The sequence below is a fragment of the Lissotriton helveticus genome, chromosome 5_1 (genome assembly GCF_964261635.1).
Source record: "Lissotriton helveticus chromosome 5_1, aLisHel1.1, whole genome shotgun sequence".
Taxonomy (NCBI): domain Eukaryota; kingdom Metazoa; phylum Chordata; class Amphibia; order Caudata; family Salamandridae; genus Lissotriton; species Lissotriton helveticus.
In genome coordinates this window covers 1,326,109,596-1,326,132,610 of record NC_136065.1, presented here as the reverse complement: position 1 = coordinate 1,326,132,610, position 23,015 = coordinate 1,326,109,596, and the positions used below count along the sequence as shown (strand labels likewise).

The 23,015-nt window shown below is 44.2% G+C and overlaps 1 protein-coding gene across 2 annotated transcripts in view; it reads right to left on the bottom strand.

Annotated features, from left to right (window-relative positions):
- Positions 1–23,015, bottom strand: part of LOC144755356 (receptor-type tyrosine-protein phosphatase V-like) — a 704,907-nt gene that overhangs the window by 126,797 nt on the left and 555,095 nt on the right. For both annotated transcript variants that reach the window (XM_078644168.1, XM_078644167.1), the window contains 4 exons: positions 22,578–22,625; positions 20,563–20,656; positions 19,878–19,968; positions 12,458–12,534 (listed from right to left, as the gene is read on the bottom strand). In XM_078644168.1, the coding sequence (XP_078500294.1) occupies positions 12,458–12,534; positions 19,878–19,968; positions 20,563–20,656; positions 22,578–22,625 (310 nt within the window). The remainder of the gene's footprint in view (positions 1–12,457; positions 12,535–19,877; positions 19,969–20,562; positions 20,657–22,577; positions 22,626–23,015) is intronic.

Sequence of the window (23,015 nt, the reverse complement as noted above, 5' to 3'; positions counted from 1 at the left end):
AGCACGAAGAGTGTCAGTCGACGATTCCAGTTTAGGGGCCGCAGGAGGAGGTCCTCCTGGTACCCCGCCACCACACCAACGTAGAACGTTGGCCGAGTTACATGAATGTGCGTTACAACGTACGCCCAAATTTAAGTCCGTTGCAGATATCCGACGAGCTCTTACTGAATGCCGCTATGATCCGGTTGCAGGTGATGATAGTACAGTAATATATTCCATCCGTGTAAGACGGGTGACCGGGTATTTAGACACCCTACCAGATATGAAAGGAGATCTGGACAGAATATATCGTTTCATCCGTACAGGGGATGATCCAGAAAGTATTGGCGAAGCCATGTCTCAAAGGAAAGCTGAGATCCAGCTCATGATATTAAAGTTTCTGATTAATTGTCTTATAAGAGAACAAGACTACCCGACTAAAGATCCGGCCGAAATGAGAATCCTGACAAGGTGGAGTGATAATATTGCCGAGGGTAAGCACAAGACTATCAGTAGTATAGAGAGTATGTACAAGAAAATCCGTAAAGAAATAATAAAGCTACACGAACAACGTAAAGCAGCACAAGTAAGCGAGAAAGAAAATGACTCTACCGAAGAGGTAGACGACGAGAATCCCACTAGAATAGCGTATGTAGGAAAATCTAGATTTCCAGATCGCCATTTATGCCTAGAACACAAGACAGTTTTTCATCATCCAGCACCAGAACAAGGTTCTCTAGAACAAGTATTTCAAGCTACCGATCACATTTTGAAGTCACAAATCGGTTATAGTGAGTTAAGTACTATGCATGAACAAGAACTAGTCCGATCAGCAGTCCGATGGATTACTGATTCTACCACTTTTCCAGACGAAATAGTGGCACAAATGTTTCTGAAATTGCCCCCAGCCGAGCAACGACTGGTGGGTATGTATATGATCCAGCACCTCATTACTCTGTATGAGGGTCAACATTCTGATCCAGGTCTGTTACACGATGTCCTGAACGAATTACTCCAGTATAGATGGAAAGGTTTAGGTACCGATTTAATTAGTGTCATCCTAGAACAGCGCCACAAATATAGTATGTTTTTGAACCCGCATTTTGTTCATGTCTCACCTCCAGAAAGTAAACCGTTTTACATAGATAGACAGAACCCGTTACGGGAAGTACACCCAGTCAGGACAACAGATGGTGAAATGCAACGAGTGTTTGTTTACACCCCGATTACAAAGATGGAACTCTTAGAGATGAAGAAATTAATTCCTTGTCACGACAAAGATCCAGCAGGGTTCCACCGAGAATTAAAAGACATGCTCCGTATGGGAGAATACACGTATCCAGATATAATTAAAATGTTAAAGGTCCTGTTGCCCGCAGGGGTATACGAGAAACTCAAGGAAAAAGATTGGGAGGTGGGAGAGAAAAAGATCGATTGGGCAGTTCTAGAAGCTGAAGATAAGATACGAGTACCAGGTACCGGTCTAGGAGAGAAATGTAAAGAATTACCAGAACTGTTAATACAAGTTTTGCCTAGATTATTAGCCACTAAAAAGGAAGACTGGGATGCAATCTCAGCCTGTAAACAGAAACAAGACGAAGACACTAGTGATTTTTATTCTAGATTTGAAAAGTGTTTTATTATAAACAGTGGATTGAAAACGAGTAGCGAGTCATACCCTCATCTTTTTGTTACTAAATTAGTCGAGAATTCAAGTCCCCAAGTAAAGAATCGAGTTTTGAAAGTCGAAAGTACCTGGCAAGCTAATACTCCGTCCCAGATGTTACAGATGCTCCAGTACCACCAGAATAGAATCAGAGAAGAGCAAGATCATGAAAGAAAACGTATGAAAGACACGAAAATGAAAGTACTAGTTGCACAATCTGTTCCTCAAGACAGTCAGAAGAGGGGTACGAATCAAGCCAGTCATCCTGCAGTTCCCGTTAAAGGGACATGCAATTATTGTAAACAGCCAGGTCATTATATAAACGAGTGTGCAGTTCTGAAGCACAATATAGCTACTGGTAAGACTAAAGAAAGACCACGTCCGCCTAGACAAGAACAAGTTTCACAGACTTCTCAGCCGCAGAATGCACAACAGACAGTTCCAGCACCGCAGCCTATCGCTGCAACACAGCATGTTACACAGCAGATGTACCAGTATGCACAGTCCGAGTATCCAGAGTATCAGCCATATTCATGAAACAGCCTAGAGAGGGAGGTAGGCTTGCCTCTCATCGAGATACCTGTAGATCAAGAGGGTCCCTATGTTCATAGTCAAGTATTAGGGAAAGACAGAAAGTTTCTGATTGATACAGGGGCAAATAGGACCACCATCAGCCACGCCGAAGTTCCAGGGGCTCCGCTCTCAGGCTCTAGAAATGTTTCCCTTGGATTTTCAGGAAAGCCTATTGTAAACGAGATATCTAAGCCAGTTACTCTAGAAGTAGGTCCATTGTCCCGCACTACTGATCTATTACTTACGAAGTCATGTCCAGAAAATCTGTTAGGTATTAAAACACTGAAAGAATTAGGTGCAGTTATTTGCTGTTCCCCCGAGGGAATACGACTGTTTCTACGTGACTTCAAGGGTCACTATGTATTACGAGATTTTGATCCGAGATTGTCTAATGTCCCGCAGCATCTATGGGCGCAAGGTCCAACTGATGTTGGTTATATGCAAATCACACCCCATCGTGTGACTCTCAAGCCAGGTGTAGTCCTGCCACGAATCAGACAGTACAGATTTCCACCTGAGGCTGTAGCAGCCTTATCCAAAATCATTGACGAGCTCATGGCTCAAGGAGTAGTTGTAGAAACTGACTCCAATGTATGTAATTCTCCGATCATTCCAGTCATGAAACGTACTGATCCAAATGCACCCCCAGTATATCGATTAGTGATTGACCTTCGAGAACTTAATAAATGTATTATTCCCCAGTACCCAGTTGTCCCAGATATCTCTTCCCTATTGACAGCCATTGATTCCGAAGCCTCATTTTTTACAGTCATAGACCTCAAGAACGCGTTTTTCAGTGTCCCCATTCATCCAGACAGCCAGTTTCTTTTCGGATTTTGTTTAAATGGAAGGAGCTATATGTTCACACGAGCTCCTCAAGGTTTCACAGAAAGCCCTAGTATTTACAGTCAAGCACTTAAAAGACAACTAGACAACATTCACCTGCCAACTGACACTGCCCTGCTCCAGTATGTCGATGATCTACTAATCACAGCCCGTTCTGAACGTGCTTGCGAGCGAGCATCCCTTACAGTCTTGTATTTCCTTGCCGAGATGGGGCACAAGGTGTCCCCTTCGAAGCTTCAATTCTGTGTCCAGCAAGTGATCTATTTAGGCCACTTACTGTCCAAGAGGGGTAGGCAGTTGACACCAGACCGTATCCAGTTAATAGCGAGTCTTCCTCAGCCCAAGACCCAGAAGGAGGTACGTGCTTTTATCGGCCTCACTTCTTACTGCAGACAATGGATTCCTCAGTATGCATTCCTAGCCAAGCCACTGATACAGTTAACGACACAGGAGGCAGCCGTATCGACTGTCCTCCCTTGGACATCTGAACATACACTTAGTTTTAATGAGTTAAAGAAAGCCTTATGTCAAGCTCCTGTTCTAGCTACACCGAACTACAGTAAGCCTTTTACACTTTTCGTCACTGAACGTGAAGGTACAGCATTATCTGTTCTCACACAAGATCAAGCAGGACAATACAAGCCATGTGCTTATTTTTCGAGCACACTAGATCCTGTAGCCCAGGCTCTGCCTGCGTGCCTCAAGTCAGTTGCAGCCACAGCACTAGCTATCAGACAAAGTGATTCCATAGTGTTAGGACACTCTTTGACAGTACAAGTTCCACACTCTGTGGAAGTTCTTTTAAACCGAACACAGACTCAGCACTTGACAATTGCACGTTTAACAGGTTATGAATTGACACTGTTCCAGCCACAAATAGAAATCAGACGCTGCAACGTTCTAAATCCTGCAACACTGTTACCATCAGTTAATTCAAATCCTGCCACACACGACTGTGTGGAAGTAGTCAACATTATGACTAAGCCAAGACAAGATCTGACAGATATTCCATTACCAGATCCCGACCTGACACTTTATGTGGATGGTTCATGTATGAGAACAAGTACAGGAGAACTAGTAGCCGCGTATGCAGTGACTACAGACACTGAAGTTATAGAAACACACCGTATTGACACCCTGTCTGCTCAAGCAGCAGAGCTAGTTGCTCTGACTCAAGCCTGCATACACGCTAAGAACCTGAAAGTTAATGTTTACACAGATTCACGTTACGCATTTGGAGTCGTACACGACTTTGGAGTGCTCTGGCAGGAGAGAGGTTTCATGACTTCTCATGAAACCAAGATTCAGCATGGTCTCCTTATTCAGGCTCTGTTAGATGCCATACATTTACCGACATCTATTGCTATCATGAAGTGCAAAGCACATACGAAAGTTACTGACACTATTTCTCAAGGTAATGATCTAGCAGATCGCACAGCCAAGCTTACAGCACAGACTCCAGACATTTCAGTTAACCCGACACAGACACATACTCCAGATCAGACTACATGTATGACAGTTAAGGACCCCACTCAAGATGTCATAGATATTCAGTTACATGCTACTCCCGATGAAATCAAGAAATGGTCCGAACAAGGAGGGGTCCAGACAGATCAGGGATGGGTAACGAAGGGTAAAGCCACATGGTTTCTCCCCGACTCTATGGTTCAAGTCATTATCAATACCGCACATAGTCCAGCACATTTAGGAGAAAAAGCTGTTAGACAGTATCCAGAACATTTGGTTCAACAAGCATTTACGAGCTGCAGCCAAACAGAAAGTCCGTACCTGTATGATATGTTGTCAGTTTAATCCAGGTAAAAGTGTCCCGGTGGAACAAGGTGGATTCCAGCCCCCTGACCACCCTTTTGAAGTCCTCCAGATGGATTATATTCAGATGGAGCGATGTCGAGGTTTCAAGTATGTCCTTGTAGTTGTATGCGCTTTGTCCAGGTGGACAGAAGCATATCCAGTCCCAGATTACACAGCCGCGACCACTGCCAAGCAGTTGGTTCGTGAATTCTTCCCCCGTTATGGACTCCCTAGAGTCGTATATTCTGATAACGGCCAGCCATTCTCATCCGAGTTGATGAAACATGTTTCCCTTTTGTTAGGGTACCAGTGGAAGTTCCATTGTGTACGCCATCCTGAAGCAGCTGGTCTAGTAGAGAGACATAATCAGACCCTGAAAATCCGCATCGCCAAAGTATGTAAAGAGAAAGGTGTGGACTGGCTAGTAGCTCTGCCAGTCGCTTTATTTTATATGCGCATGGTCGCACATTCCAGATCAGGTCTGTCCCCGTATGAGGTCGTATTCGGCCACCCCCCTAACATGTGGGGTACACCTAGACCTCGAAGTATTACAGATGTTTCAAGTAATATGCTGACCGATTACCTAGCTTCCTTGATGTCTGCCCTCAACTCTTGTCGTTCACAGGTTGCTGCCGCATTTCCAGACAATACCGAGGTGGCACCGCATGACATCGTTCCCGGATGCATGGTTCTCGTGAGGAACTTTGATCGTTCAAGTCCGCTGGAGCCTCGCTGGAAGGAACCCCGACAGGTCCTCCTGGCCACCCGTACTGCCGTCAAGCTGGAAGGCAGGAAGGGCTGGGTCCACCTGTCACATGTGAAAAGATTTTTTGGACTAAAGCCTGTTTCAAAGAACATTTCCGAGGATCTTAAAGACTGCCAAAGTACTATTCTTAAGGACTGTCCCGCAAAAGACAATGATACTGAACCCTCCCTGTTAGAGAAAACTCCGCAACAGGAATATAAGCTCAAATTAAGGTCTAGTAAAATAAGTCAGCCAGTTTGATTGTCTAAGTCCTCCCCTAGGTGAAACGGTTAGACCGGTTTCTGACATGTATAAAATAGACCCCCATAGTGAGAGAGTTAGTCAAAACTCAATCCGATGTATCGTTTTTCTAAGTTTCATATTGTTTTTCAGCCTTATGATTACCTGCACATGTTATGCATTTTATTTGTATTCTCCAGTTTCTCATGTAAATAAGTCTGCTAATGCTACAGTAGAACACACGTTTAGTGATCTGCCTCCTCATGAACTCTCATATCGTCTCGCTATGCGAAATAATTCTTTTATCCGTATGTTACATTATTCACACCAGACCAGCAATGCCACTAATTGTTGGGTGTGTGGTCGACTCCCCCCTTTCCAGACACCGAAGGGAGTTCTGCCACTCTTTCCTTATCCATTTTCACATAATGGTTCGTGTGGAGCATGGTCCACGTTAACGTCATCCTCAACAGATATGTCTTTTCTTAACAGTACATGTTTTCCAGACAAGCAAGGTCTTCCCCACAGAACAGGGTTAGATCTAGAAAATGAAGTTTATAATTTAGGTAATTATTCTTCGAATTTCATGGTCCTGAATGTTCAGTCTGATTCTACTCCAGACCTACCTACTATATCAGTATTACCAGTTAAAGGCGAATTATGTGTCCGAAATAATGGTTCCGTACATGTAGGCCATAGTGATTGTACTACTATTGTCAAGTATAGTGACAGTAGAAATCTATTTTCAAAGCTTCACGTCATTCTTATTTTGTTTGTGGTCAGACCGCATATGTTCGTTTGCCCCTCGATTGGGAGGGAACCTGTTACATTGCCTTCCTACTGCCACCAGTTTTTCTAGCCCCACCTGACTACCATAGGAATTCCCACCTAGTACATACTAGACACAAAAGAGACCTCCCGATTGTCGATTATACTGAAACTGCTCTAGAACAATACATAGATATCAATAAAGGTGTTTTCCCCTACTTAGGCACTGTTGTAAATAGTAAACTGATACGTAGATTAACCAGAACACTTGAAGCAGTAGTGATTGAGACTACTTCTGCTCTAGGTAACTTAACCGAAGAGCAATCCTTTATGAGAATTGTCGTGCTCCAGAATCGTCTCGTCCTTGACGTCATACTGGCCGATAGGGGCGGGGCATGTAGAGTCATCGGATCTAGTTGCTGCATTTTCATTCCTAATAATGCGCCGTCTGTTTATTCAGCCATAACCAGACTCCATAAAATTGCCCATATGTTACACCAAGATCCAGGCACCTGGACATGGTCCGGTTGGTTCTGGAATATAATTTCCGCCTGGGGATGGAAAGTATTGTCATTTCTGGGTATTGCAGTAGCGATCATATTCAGTTGCTGCCTCTGTATACAATGTGGCCCTGCGATTTGCGGCATTTGTGCTACCTCTTGTATTCCTAGTCCTAAGTCCCGTTCTAAATCCAGTTCCAAGAAAATTCGAGACGAGCAAATGATACTGTATGAAATGATAGATGGTATCATGAATATTGATGTTTCCTGATGGAAACGTAGTGACAAGGAGGGAATGTGGAAAAGTAAATTTTGCCATGTTCTGTGTCCCTACGTGTCCCCCATCTTATGTTATGTGTGCATGATTAATATGCATATGTATTCCCCATGTTCGATTAAAAACGCAATTATAGTTGTGTCCATCTCTAGTATGCCAGTTTCCAGTTCTCGTGAATACTACGAATATTAGGCCTATGTAAAGTTACGTTGCCACGTTTCTCAGTGTGCACGTTATTTCATTGTAAAGTCCCCGTTTCTAGGCCTCAAATGGGCCCGGACACCAGATTCAGCTTCTGTCTCCTGAACCCTCGCTGAGGAGCAATACAGCCCCCACCTGTATCCTCGACCCTTCACTTACTTCCTGCCTCGCAGTGCCCGGCTCGGCCTGGCTCTGCCTCTGAGTCTGCCAAGAGTATGTTATGATTCTAGTTATCAGTCCAGCCCTCCTTTTCTGCATTCCTAAGCTACTGAATCGCATCAATAGTTTCCGTCATTGTCTAGCCTTTACGTCTCCATGTAAGAGAAATACTGTATTAATGGTCATTTAATATTCTTCATCACGCACTACATGTAGAATAATGCATGCTCCAGTCTTAGAGTTTGTTAGCCTCTCCCCTCCTGACTTTTAGTTTATATCAACATGTCCTCTAAACATTAGATACTAGATAGGGTTTAGGTACATGTCGCCCTGACTCTCCAGACTTCAGTCTCTGCTCCTAGCACAGAGTTCATAGCCCCCAGCTTCTCCTAGTAACACGTCATTGTCAGCTTGCGCGCACCATTAGGTTAGAGGTCCCGGCTCCTTAGGTAGCCCCCTCCATGTTTCCGCCCCATTTATGACATATTCTGTTACGTTTACATCACATGTCTATGTACACGCCTCTTGTTACACCCACTTTCACTCTTATCTTTCGCGACTGCTATTGACCACACCCACTGCTCCGCCTATTGTATTCACTGTAATGCAACTGTTTTAGTATATATGCTTGTGTACTGTTATTAAAGTTAGCGCGCTCATCCCATATCCAGCCCCGGCAGCTGCCGGGCCCTGTCATCCTATTCCTGTGCAGGTTGTCCTGTTCCTGTCCTTTATGCTGTATTAAACCTGCAAACTCCTACTACCTCGAATCTTGACTCTTATTTATTGAGCTATCTGTTATTCATTTATCCATTCAAAAATAGAGGTATTATTTATTTATTTACCACAATGCCTTAGCCTTGGAGGGATAAACGAAGTAGGAACCAGAGCATCAATTTTAATGGACAAGTTTCAGGATAACTAAAATACTTGCAAGTGCAGCTGTGAGTACTAGTTGACCTGCCATGGAAAACTAGAGCTAGGAGGAGGAGGAATCTGTCTTCATATAAATGCTAATAGTCTTGACTGTTCAAAGTGGTGAATGGTCATAAAGCTCCAGTAACAACCCCTGATCTCTGATTTAAGAGCATTCTTATCTGTTTTTGTAGAATTTTAAAGAAGTACTTTTGAGGACTTATTATATGATTCAGAAAAGGGGGTGGTGATGAACAGAGTGCCTGAATTAAGCAGACCACTCTTACCCAGTCCAAAGATCAGGGCTTGATCCATCACCGTTTTTTAGCTCACTGCACCATCCCAGCTCAGAACTTGGCTATATGCAAATTAGTCTGTTCCTGTCCCAGTGCATAATGGGAACAGGGCAAACCAAACTACCAAGCCAATTCTTATACTGGGAAGGAAACAAGCTTCCGGGGACCGGTTTCTGCCATTTCAGGCGTCGTCGGCCCGGCTTGCTTGAATCCTGATGGTGCAATGAGCAAGGGACTCACATCTGAGTATACCCTTCCACGCTTATGGTGGACAAAATGATTCAGAAAAGGGGGTGGTGATGAACAGAGTGCCTGAATTAAGCAGACCACTCTTACCCAGTCCAAAGATCAGGGCTTGATCCATCACCGTTTTTTAGCTCACTGCACCATCCCAGCTCAGAACTTGGCTATATGCAAATTAGTCTGTTCCTGTCCCAGTGCATGATGGGAACAGGGCAAACCAAACTACCAAGCCAATTCTTATACTGGGAAGGAAACAAGCTTCCGGGGACCGGTTTCTGCCATTTCAGGCGTCGTCGGCCCGGCTTGCTTGAATCCTGATGGTGCAATGAGCAAGGGACTCACATCTGAGTATACCCTTCCACGCTTATGGTGGACAAAATGATTCAGAAAAGGGGGTGGTGATGAACAGAGTGCCTGAATTAAGCAGACCACTCTTACCCAGTCCAAAGATCAGGGCTTGATCCATCACCGTTTTTTAGCTCACTGCACCATCCCAGCTCAGAACTTGGCTATATGCAAATTAGTCTGTTCCTGTCCCAGTGCATAATGGGAACAGGGCAAACCAAACTACCAAGCCAATTCTTATACTGGGAAGGAAACAAGCTTCCGGGGACCGGTTTCTGCCATTTCAGGCGTCGTCGGCCCGGCTTGCTTGAATCCTGATGGTGCAATGAGCAAGGGACTCACATCTGAGTATACCCTTCCACGCTTATGGTGGACAAAATGATTCAGAAAAGGGGGTGGTGATGAACAGAGTGCCTGAATTAAGCAGACCACTCTTACCCAGTCCAAAGATCAGGGCTTGATCCATCACCGTTTATTATATGACTAGGTATCCCGGTTTTATGGTATTTATATTTTTGTCATTTCCGTCTGTATTTATCCATATATTATTTTTCCTAATTTTACCTGTATTTAGCCATATTTATTTCAGGTCTTGTGAAAAAATTAAGCTGAGATGTATATATTTCTGCATTTATTTAACCAGTTATTGTGCACTCGTGCCTCAAAGCCTGATAGGTTTCAAATGGTAAAATATGCTCTTGTAAGAAAATAAGTAAATGTTAGTTTCAAGGTTGTGCAAATCTACTGCTGTTTAAGGCTCTTTACTAAAATCCCAATTTTTTTGATCCCCTTGCTGGTCAATCCACCCAGCTATTGGCTTGGTAGTCATGATTAACAGCATTTAGAATCACTCAAGAACAACCCATATTTCTGTTTTTATCCACATTAAAAAAATAAAAACAGACAGAAAAAAACGGATTGATAAATGTCTACACCGAGTTGAGAGTTTGGGCATTAACTAGGGCAGATATTTTATTTTGGCGGAAGAGATGCTGAGCATATAATAAACAGACTGGCATTAACTGAGATTCCCTCCTGGTAAAAGCTTCTAAGCACTTTCTGCGTATCCTGTGACTGGCTATCAATATACTTGGCTCTCTTAATGCCTCTTTATCCGAGAGATTTAAAAGGTATATACTGATTGTTATCCTCCCTATACATTGCAAACTATCTTCTCATCTATAGCCCACCTTATGTAGGAAGACTGTGAGTGTAAATACAAGCATTCAACTTTCTGGACTATTTACTAGCCAATCCATGGCCTGGATTGTAGAGAGAGTCAGTTCTGAGTCTGGTATTGTATGATTGCTGCATAAGGGTCCGTAAAGACCATATAGGTCGCACCGTCCACTGACTCGTTAACTGGATACAACATTATCAGCCACTGCATTCTTCTAACAGGCTTGGTGAAACTAGAGGCTTGAGGGTGGCCTTTGACTGAATTTTCCTTGTTCTTGTTCCCTCATGACAGAGCCTTTCATTTCGGTTGTTGTAACTCTACCAGCCAGCATCAAGTCTCTGTGGCCTCAACTTGGAAATAACCTTGAGAACAAACACAATGTATACTCAAACTTTGACGTTTAGTGGTCCAGTTTTTGCCACTAGCCCTCTTAGTTATAAATCATGTTTCTCATTTATCTTCCCTGATCTTATCTGTTTTCCTGGTGTATCCAACCGGCGTTCAAAAAATGATCTCTCCGTTCTTATCTAATCCCAACAGAGCCAAAGGCATTTACATAGGTGTTTTGTTTATGTCGCCATTCTTTCAATGGAAAAAAAGTACAACACTCCCAGAACATAACAGCAGGAGAGAACCCCAGAGAAGCATTTTATTTGTTTGTGGCATTCCACATGCTGCTAGCTAAGAAATCCCCTACGTGCCGGCATCATCAATGTGCCTTCTATAATACTGGCTCTTCATTTCTGCGAATTATGATCAGTTTCTTCTCCTAGCTATGTCCAAGCAGGGTATGTTCCACTTTTCTACTGGGTAGGCAGGCAGGCGTTCTGCTAACATGCTGCAGGACTCTGGACGGTCTGTTGAATGCAGAGAAACTCATGCTGGAATTCAACTTAAGAGGTTATGTCAGGTTTCTCCTTTTTTTCTTTTCTAATTGCATAGTGATACTGTTGATGCTTTTTATTATCGAGATCACTATTTCCTTGTTTTTTCTTTTACAATAATTAGATGTAACTTTTCTGATTAATTGTTTTTTGTAACCTGGTCCCCATTGTTATATTACTCTTTATCGATACTCATCACCTGTATCACTTTCTATTATGTTTTACTATTTATGTACTGCCTTAAAATCTAATAAAACGTTTTGAACTTAAAAAAAAGAGGTTATGTCAGGTTTCAACTCTTTGTTCCTTGGTTTTAGGCCTATATAGTGGTTATTCTAGTTTCAGTATCCACTCAAAGAAGTCACATAAGTGGTTTAAGGCACTCACTCAAAAAACGGAAATCAAAAGACGAAGTGAGAGAGATACATGAAGAGACGGAGGCAACGCATAGGAGTGGTGAGCGATATGAAGATATTCTGGATGTACTTGGTTTATATAGACTCTGATGCTCAAATGAAGTAGGTGAACAGCAGAGAAAGAAGCAAGCACTTGCAGATGCTTCAGGGAAAGCAGGGGTAAACCCCCGTGGTTGGGCAGGGTGAGGGAGAAGAAGTGAGAGGAAGTGGGAGGTGATACATGAACCAGGTTTGAGGTCATTTGTCCTGGCTTACAGTTACTTAATGCATTATGATGTTGGCTGATTCACTTCCCTTTCGTTTCTGGATAAGCAATTATTTCAGGCACATCGTTGCAGCCTATGACACCAAAGGGTACTACGTAAAGCTACACAATTTACTCAGACTTTTGGATTAAATTATTGAGCCTTACAGGAATAAAGTTGGCATTGATGTAATCGGAAGCGGGTTCTTCACCAATTAGACTTAATTTGACTCTTGAATTATCATCTGCAAATATGAAAAATTAAATATGGTTAAAGCAAACATTTTCGAAATATCTTTACTAGACAACATAATGCTATCATAGTGGCTGGCCAGATAAGCACTGTATAAAATCAATCTGACTCGCTGTACTTCTCCATCTGGAAAGCAATATCCATGGCATGTACGACACGTGCAAGAATTATCCAGGCATCAGGAGTCATTTCTGGGCCTTCGATCAATCGATCATCAACTTGCATTCATCCATTTGATATTTTCTCTAAAACATTGTAAGAAATCACAAAACAATTTTATCCAACCACTATCTCCTTAACTCACTCTAATAATATAAGGTACTTTTCCAGCTTGCAATTTTAAGAAAATCCTGGCAGTCCTTGGTCGAGTAAGACCGTCTCTATTTCTCCAGTATTAGAGAATGAGATAGGACCTACATATCTTGTTTGCAATTATTGGAGATTCAGAGTCTGTCTTCAGCTATCTATTTCTATCACCATCGGAGGCTGCCTCTGTCACCACGATACAGAAAAGGGGGTGGTGATGAACAGAGTGTCTGAATTAAGCAGACCACTCTTACCCAGTCCAAAGATCAGGGCTTGATCCATCACCGTTATTTATCTCACTGCCCCATCCCAGCTCAGAACCTGGCTATATGCAAATTAGTCTGTCCCTGGCCCAGTGCATCATGGGAACAGGGCAGACCAAACTACCAAGCCAATTCTTCACCAGAAAGGAGACAAGCTACCGGGGACCGGTTTCTGGCATTTCAGCCTCTTCGGCCCGGCTTGCTTGAATCCTGATGGAGCAGTGAGAAAGGGACTCATGTCTGAGTATACCCTGCCACACCTATAGTGGCCAAAAACGATACAGAAAAGGGGGTGGTGATGAACAGAGTGTCTGAATTAAGCAGACCACTCTTACCCAGTCCAAAGATCAGGGCTTGATCCATCACCGTTATTTATCTCACTGCCCCATCCCAGCTCAGAACCTGGCTATATGCAAATTAGTCTGTCCCTGGCCCAGTGCATCATGGGAACAGGGCAGACCAAACTACCAAGCCAATTCTTCACCAGAAAGGAGACAAGCTACCGGGGACCGGTTTCTGGCATTTCAGCCTCTTCGGCCCGGCTTGCTTGAATCCTGATGGAGCAGTGAGAAAGGGACTCATGTCTGAGTATACCCTGCCACACCTATAGTGGCCAAAAACGATACAGAAAAGGGGGTGGTGATGAACAGAGTGTCTGAATTAAGCAGACCACTCTTACCCAGTCCAAAGATCAGGGCTTGATCCATCACCGTTATTTATCTCACTGCCCCATCCCAGCTCAGAACCTGGCTATATGCAAATTAGTCTGTCCCTGGCCCAGTGCATCATGGGAACAGGGCAGACCAAACTACCAAGCCAATTCTTCACCAGAAAGGAGACAAGCTACCGGGGACCGGTTTCTGGCATTTCAGCCTCTTCGGCCCGGCTTGCTTGAATCCTGATGGAGCAGTGAGAAAGGGACTCATGTCTGAGTATACCCTGCCACACCTATAGTGGCCAAAAACGATACAGAAAAGGGGGTGGTGATGAACAGAGTGTCTGAATTAAGCAGACCACTCTTACCCAGTCCAAAGATCAGGGCTTGATCCATCACCGTTATTTATCTCACTGCCCCATCCCAGCTCAGAACCTGGCTATATGCAAATTAGTCTGTCCCTGGCCCAGTGCATCATGGGAACAGGGCAGACCAAACTACCAAGCCAATTCTTCACCAGAAAGGAGACAAGCTACCGGGGACCGGTTTCTGGCATTTCAGCCTCTTCGGCCCGGCTTGCTTGAATCCTGATGGAGCAGTGAGAAAGGGACTCATGTCTGAGTATACCCTGCCACACCTATAGTGGCCAAAAACGATACAGAAAAGGGGGTGGTGATGAACAGAGTGTCTGAATTAAGCAGACCACTCTTACCCAGTCCAAAGATCAGGGCTTGATCCATCACCGTTATTTATCTCACTGCCCCATCCCAGCTCAGAACCTGGCTATATGCAAATTAGTCTGTCCCTGGCCCAGTGCATCATGGGAACAGGGCAGACCAAACTACCAAGCCAATTCTTCACCAGAAAGGAGACAAGCTACCGGGGACCGGTTTCTGGCATTTCAGCCTCTTCGGCCCGGCTTGCTTGAATCCTGATGGAGCAGTGAGAAAGGGACTCATGTCTGAGTATACCCTGCCACACCTATAGTGGCCAAAAACGATACAGAAAAGGGGGTGGTGATGAACAGAGTGTCTGAATTAAGCAGACCACTCTTACCCAGTCCAAAGATCAGGGCTTGATCCATCACCGTTATTTATCTCACTGCCCCATCCCAGCTCAGAACCTGGCTATATGCAAATTAGTCTGTCCCTGGCCCAGTGCATCATGGGAACAGGGCAGACCAAACTACCAAGCCAATTCTTCACCAGAAAGGAGACAAGCTACCGGGGACCGGTTTCTGGCATTTCAGCCTCTTCGGCCCGGCTTGCTTGAATCCTGATGGAGCAGTGAGAAAGGGACTCATGTCTGAGTATACCCTGCCACACCTATAGTGGCCAAAAACGATACAGAAAAGGGGGTGGTGATGAACAGAGTGTCTGAATTAAGCAGACCACTCTTACCCAGTCCAAAGATCAGGGCTTGATCCATCACCGTTATTTATCTCACTGCCCCATCCCAGCTCAGAACCTGGCTATATGCAAATTAGTCTGTCCCTGGCCCAGTGCATCATGGGAACAGGGCAGACCAAACTACCAAGCCAATTCTTCACCAGAAAGGAGACAAGCTACCGGGGACCGGTTTCTGGCATTTCAGCCTCTTCGGCCCGGCTTGCTTGAATCCTGATGGAGCAGTGAGAAAGGGACTCATGTCTGAGTATACCCTGCCACACCTATAGTGGCCAAAAACGATACAGAAAAGGGGGTGGTGATGAACAGAGTGTCTGAATTAAGCAGACCACTCTTACCCAGTCCAAAGATCAGGGCTTGATCCATCACCGTTATTTATCTCACTGCCCCATCCCAGCTCAGAACCTGGCTATATGCAAATTAGTCTGTCCCTGGCCCAGTGCATCATGGGAACAGGGCAGACCAAACTACCAAGCCAATTCTTCACCAGAAAGGAGACAAGCTACCGGGGACCGGTTTCTGGCATTTCAGCCTCTTCCGCCCGGCTTGCTTGAATCCTGATGGAGCAGTGAGAAAGGGACTCATGTCTGAGTATACCCTGCCACACCTATAGTGGCCAAAAACGATACAGAAAAGGGGGTGGTGATGAACAGAGTGTCTGAATTAAGCAGACCACTCTTACCCAGTCCAAAGATCAGGGCTTGATCCATCACCGTTATTTATCTCACTGCCCCATCCCAGCTCAGAACCTGGCTATATGCAAATTAGTCTGTCCCTGGCCCAGTGCATCATGGGAACAGGGCAGACCAAACTACCAAGCCAATTCTTCACCAGAAAGGAGACAAGCTACCGGGGACCGGTTTCTGGCATTTCAGCCTCTTCGGCCCGGCTTGCTTGAATCCTGATGGAGCAGTGAGAAAGGGACTCATGTCTGAGTATACCCTGCCACACCTATAGTGGCCAAAAACGATACAGAAAAGGGGGTGGTGATGAACAGAGTGTCTGAATTAAGCAGACCACTCTTACCCAGTCCAAAGATCAGGGCTTGATCCATCACCGTTATTTATCTCACTGCCCCATCCCAGCTCAGAACCTGGCTATATGCAAATTAGTCTGTCCCTGGCCCAGTGCATCATGGGAACAGGGCAGACCAAACTACCAAGCCAATTCTTCACCAGAAAGGAGACAAGCTACCGGGGACCGGTTTCTGGCATTTCAGCCTCTTCGGCCCGGCTTGCTTGAATCCTGATGGATTCACCAGGCACTGCATTCCTTACCCCTCCATAATTAACAGATTGTTCTACATGTCTCTGTCTGTCTAAGGGCATCTCCCTAAAGTCATATGAGCAATATGCCTTGTTACACACACAAAAGGTGGTAGGAGGAACATTTGCAAATAGTCTAACCACTGGCAATTGCTCGGGATAGCATTCCAACCCACACTTTCTTTGCTGATCATGCCACCTCAGATTAGACCCTGCCACATGTGTGTTTGATGTAATGCCCCAAGTGGCTAAGTTACGCCCAGATTTGGGTCTTGTGCTCACTGTGGCACTAGAACCAAACTACACCTGACTGAAGAGGGACAAATAAGCCAGGTGATCCAGTTCAGAGAGAACCTGACTTGGCAGTTTGTTCTGTACTGTTTCCAAGGGAGCAGGACCAAGGCTGATTTGCATTTGGCTGGGTCTAATCTGAGATAGATGGCATGATGAGCGAAAGCAATGATGGGTTGGAACGCTACCCCGAGCGTTTGCCAGTGGTTGGACTATTTGTTGGCATTCCTTCCACCAAATTTTGTGTTTCCAATATGTCCTGCTGATGACCCTGACTGGTCTACTACCTGCCTCAAACAACTAGAGGTCTGCTCATATTCAGCAGCCATCAATGTTCTATGTCCTGCCCCCAGTCACCGTAGACCTCCTGCTATCAGAAATCTTACTCATGTCCCATCTATCGGATGCCTTCTGCAAGTCTCCAGCCATGAGAGATCTTCCTTGTCCAGCCTTGGAGGACCATGATCTGTCTTGAGCTATCACTGCTCCTTTCAACATCCAAGTGAGGTTTCCCCCCCCTGGTCTACCATTCAAATTCATCTTGCTAGTCAGATATTCTCCCCGTGAATTTGTGTTCCTTTACCTGTGTTCTTCCTTGGTCATCTCCACAGTCACTTGATGTTTTCTTCCTTGCTAAATCATATGTCCTTCCCATGCTTACTCCAAGGTTTTCCCATGCTTATTATCTTCTCTATCTTCGTCATACAACATTTCTATTGTCAAGGAAGTCCCTTACCTTTGTCCATCACAGGCCTTTTGCCCAGTTATTGTGGTTCCACCCAATCTCGGTTACTGGTAATGTTTCCTGTCACCAACTGTTTTCAAACTTTCTCTAACATTGCTTAAACCTGGTCTCCTTCATATGCCATTGTCCCCACCCAGTGGTCAGAGTCTTCCTTTCTTCAGGCTTTCATACAACTCCCCAGTTTTGGTCAGTCATTGGTGATCCACTGCCTACTTTCAAATAAAAGAAATATTTCCTTCACATCCAATCATTGTAGCTCTTCTGTGTGCCTACATTGATTGGATGTTAGCTCCCTGGGCCATTCCATTTTCTCCCGCACTCAACATTTTCCATCTCTTTGGTTCTTCCATGTTATTCCATGGTGCCCGCTACCACATCCTCTCCATGTCTACAACCATCTGAGGTCCTCCATATGTCTCATTGCCAATCATTGGTAATCCCCTGCCCTCTTTCCACCACTCGGTGAGCTTACCTTTCTGTTGATGAAAAACTACTTGAAACAAATTTATGTTTCTTACATTTCTCTGCACACTAGCAATCTTCCCCCTCACTTGAAAAGACTCCAAAGACAGATACTGAATACTAAAGTTCATAAATGTACCACCAACTGAAATCATTTTTCTGAAACACTGCTCTCCTATAAAATCTCATGATTTATCTACAGACCAGATGTCTCATAGTGGGGTTCTAAAAAGTGGGAAACATTTATAAGAAGTCAGAAAAGAACCTCACTCCAGTTGTCTGAAGTGGCCTTTTGGGTATGATGTTGGTGCTTGACAAAACAAAGCCATAACCTTTACAAGTAACTTCTAATGACTGGGGCAAAGGTCCAAACTAAGCACATTTCACCTTGAGAATTTACACTCACTGGGTGCCAAGGAAGAATAAACGACATATCCTTAAATTCTTATGCTAGAGAAGACCTTTAGTACTGGCAAGGGCCTCCATTCACCTTTAACCTGTCAGGTAAAAGCTCAATTGACAGCACTCAGAAGTAATTTGGATGGACTGCAGAAAGGGGGAAGGATATGACACTGTACAATGGGGCTTATGTGGCATTAGCTTGAATAAGAAAGAAGTGCAATGTAAAGCCAAGGCTGGAGTCTGCCAAATAATTTGAAATGCAGGTAGGGTGTTGTTAATGAACAGGAACAGCCACAAACCAAAATGAGAGCGGGAAAACACAGTTTCAGTGTAAACACACAGTGATCAGAGAACATGGAATTGGAGGAGTTCTAGAAGAGAGTCTCTTGTCTGTCTGTTGATGAAAGCGGTCATCAATATGTTTGGATAAAGTAATTTACATAATTTGAAACAGAAGGAATCTATCCATTTCATTATTCTGCCAGGTGGATGGTAATCAAATTATTTAAAAATATGACTGCCTTCCCACCAGAAGGTACCTCCTCCACACCTGAAAAGGGTCATCCTGTGGTATTGTGTTCTTCCAGGATCATAACATCAGTCAAGGAAGTCAATGGGGCCATTCAGAGCGGGAAACACTAAAGTACTTTTTTGCCAAAGTGAGCCTCCAATTTGTGACTAATCAGATTGACCTCTACATTCAGGGCAGTCTCAACGGTTCATACACCCCAGTGCCTTCCTGGAGTGGCTATCTGTTCCAGCAATGCCACTTAGCATCCTATGCATAGTGGAATGGCCGGGGGTATTTGGCATCCAGTGAGGGTTTATGCTCTGTGGTAAGACTATCCTGAATTGTTGTTGTCAACAGAAGAGGATACCTAAAATGGCAGATTAAACAGGAATCAACTTTGTATTCCACGGACAGGAATAAGTCTTCGCCATTCACCCCTACTCAACAAAGCACCTGTGTTTGTAAAATAAGACAACGAAAAGGGGAAATCCTGGAGTTTGCTTCTCTTAAACGAAGTATGCGAGGGTAGGATTCATTTTGGACTAACTCATTTTCATTACAAGAGAATCCTTTAGGCCCTGGCAAATCCAGGTCTTCAAAGTTGCTTATTTTGGTTAACCTCCGCAGATGGCTCTGCTCAGCAAGCTCTTCACCAGGCTCCCAGACACTTGTACTAAGCCAAACCCCCAGTGCCATAATAACTTGGTCCAAAGAGCTTACTTGCAAGCAGAATTCAACTGTTAACAAAACAAACGTTTTTTGGGGGTATTGACGCCTTTATGATTGAGCAGTTAGGCCGTTGATGGTGGCTTATTCAGGGGTCCCGTGACCTCTCGATATTTACAGTGTTCGCTGCCTTTTTGTGGATAAAACACTCAGTGCACTTAAACCCGATAACAAGCTCTTAGAAACCTTTTCAATTCTAGTGAGCTATACACTCTGCACTTTACCCAGATGTGCCTGTGCCACTGTGTCCCTAGCCGCAGGAAGGCAGAAGCACTCCTACGGAAAAATAACAAGATTACTTACAAGGCAGCACGTGGGGATAGCGATTCTTAGCAATGTTGTCAGGGAGTTCTGCTTCCAACTTGGACTGATCCTTTCCAACTTCCTTCAGTTCCTGCAGAACAATTGGTAAATAGTATTAACATTTGCAAAATGAAAAACTAAGACTATTTTAAATAGTAGATGATATTATGAATAATCTAGACTATAAATTAAAAATAATAAATGAGGTAGCCTTGTGGGTGAAGTTATTGCTAGTGTATACACATTTTGCTTGTTAATCCTATAACATATTAGGGGATGTCTCTGCCTCTCCTTTCGAACGCATTTGCCTGGTGCGCCCTTCATTGCACTCTGAAAACCTTTGGGATCTGGGGTTTGATTGGTATTTTGTACACGAAGAGAAATGAAAACAGGATAGACTTGCAGTAAGACCACTGAATGTGGTATGACCAAGATAATTAAAGTGACCAGTACTAATGCACAGTAAAATGTACAGGATGATTTTCACAAGAAGTGGCAATGGAAACAGTTACTCAGGTTTTAATGTATCTTTGTAGCGCTGTAAGGCAGAAAACGCACTTACTGTCCGCACCACTTCTTTCAAACACCACCAATTTTAACAATAGTGGGATTGTTTTATTTGTTTTCTTGCTTTTTGTAACTGCAAGAAAATGAGGCAGTTGGAGAAGTTCTGTTATGCTCTTACCTCAAATTCCTGGAAGAAGCCTTGACTGGCGTTTGCAGCCTTCATGTCATAGACTTGCTTGAAGTTCTGAACTGGGATAGTTCGGTGAATATTTCTGTGAATGCAAAAGAGAAGCTTTCATGGTAGAACATGGACGGCCTAGCCAATGCATTAGCTGAACAGATCCAAACACAAAAATACAAATAATTCTCGTTTAAGTTATTTTCCTTATTTCTACTAGTTTATGTGTGTTTATTTTAAAGACAGATTATGAATTTTACCTCACAGATTATTACCTCGCTTTAGGGAAGAATCCATGTCCTAGCAACATGATTTGTCAGATTATAATGGTGTGCCCCGCCCCCACCCACCTATCTACAGATAGCCCAGCAAGTAGAAAGCAGAAGCTACCCACATTGATACAAAGCTGGGGATGAATAGTCTCTTGCCATGAGCACCCTACTATTACCAATATATGCCATGGACATGAGACTTGGGAGGACAATGACGTGACTACCTCAGGACGCGTGATGGGGAAGGATGCAACCAGAGAGGGGGTGCCAATGTCCACCTGTGGCTACTCCTGCTTCCTCTTCAGTCCCCTCTCAAGGATTAGAGAGATGGAAGTGTGTACGTCACACAGCATAAACCAGTCTGACAAGACAAGTCAAGGTAGAGAGCATACATTGTGGGTTGCTCTAGGAGGGGGATGCCGATAAATACCCACACAGTTGTGAAAAAATGAATTTAGACTTCGGCATACTAATAGTACATATATCTCTCTGTGTTTGAGTAAGACTGCTCCAAAAAAATCCACATATGTATTGGTTGACGAAATGTACTGAACCTTAGTGGACAAGCCCCGGCAGTAAAGTTGTAATCAATATCAGGTATTCAATATTATTATCTAGTGTACTCTGGGAAATGCAGGTTAGATGATCACAGCGGCACAGAACCATTTAGAAATGTGGAATGTAGAGAGCTCCATTAAAGCCATTGGAGTGGAAGTGACCGATCAGGCCCAGAGTGGAAACCAGAATCAGCCAAGGCACAAAGGGTCACACTAGCCCTCTACTGCATGAGTTGACAAGAAGTGGGTCTCTGGGGGCTTGGTTTGGTTAAATCATCCAACCCTTCTCTGGAACCAGCCCCTTTCATGCAGCCCACCGGAAACAGCACAGGTACAGGTTCACTGTCATCAGCTTTACAATGCCCTAATCAATAGCGTATGTCTTTTCATCACTTCTTACTCTGCACATGACATGCGGTATAGTGTACAAGTGTGAGAGAGACAGAGAGCGATAGAAAATAGTGCAGCTTCCCCCTCCCTCCACCGTGGCTCACAATGACGCTGATATGCAGATGCTGTGACCGCCGAAGCTGTGTTAGGTGGGAGTGGGAAGCCACCACAGCCCAGTCCCTCCCTCTGCCTTGCCAAGTAAAGCAAAGAGCTGAAGGAGAGGCTGGGCTGAGGTGGCTTCTCTCTCTTCCTTCTTGGACAGCTCCTGCGGTCACTTCACGGCAGTTACTGTGGGCCACGCATACTGATGGATGTGACCACAGAGTAACTCAGAAGGAGCGGTCGAAGAAGGGAGTGAGCAGCCGCAGAGTTTTTAAAATCCCATGTCACTCACAGTGGGCTTCTTGCATTAGGAGATTATTTCCACCCTCACTTGGCCTGAAAATCTAACAGCATTGCTGCACACCACATCAGCTAGTCATAACACTGCTCCAATATTACTGACCCTCGCATTTGGCTTGGGCTAATAATGCCGTATTAAAGAAACCTGAACTAAGCACCTAGGCATTTTCAGTGAAATCATATCCGGCCGTACTTGCAAGGTTTTACCACCTGCTAAAGCCACACATACCTGCTCCTGCAAGACCTAATCACTCAAGGACAAGGCTGGGCATTCCCAAGCGCCAAAGCAAAGTCAGACTTATTGGTAATGGCACTGCTCAAGATGTTGCAATGTCCCCCAAAGCATGTGTTAGTCAAGAGGAGACACTGTGGTCGAACAAATTCCTCTACTCACCTCAAACTGTAGGTTGTCATCTCCTGTGTTGGATTATTTTTCTTCAGTCTGGAATAATAAAAAAATGTAGACTTTATGAGCAGAAATTTAGTAACACAATTCTTCTGAAGAACCCAAACAGCAGCAATGTGTGCATAAGCAGTAGGTCGGAATTGGTTTGCTATCATGGCTGTTTGCTAGAACCATGTAATCTATTTCTGGGCTCTAGTTCAAAAAGCATAGGGTGACAATGCCCAATTGTATATTGAAGCTGATTAGAGTTGGATGGTAACAGACAATCATTCAATTTCTGGAGCAAGTGCTGAACCCAGAGGAGAATCAACCACTGAAATTATTTTCATTCACCATAGAAACAGAATGCTGAATGAAGTTCCACTTCACCTTTGATTTAGCTCTTTATCCATAAACTGGAAGACTTCCCACTGTCACCCAAATGAG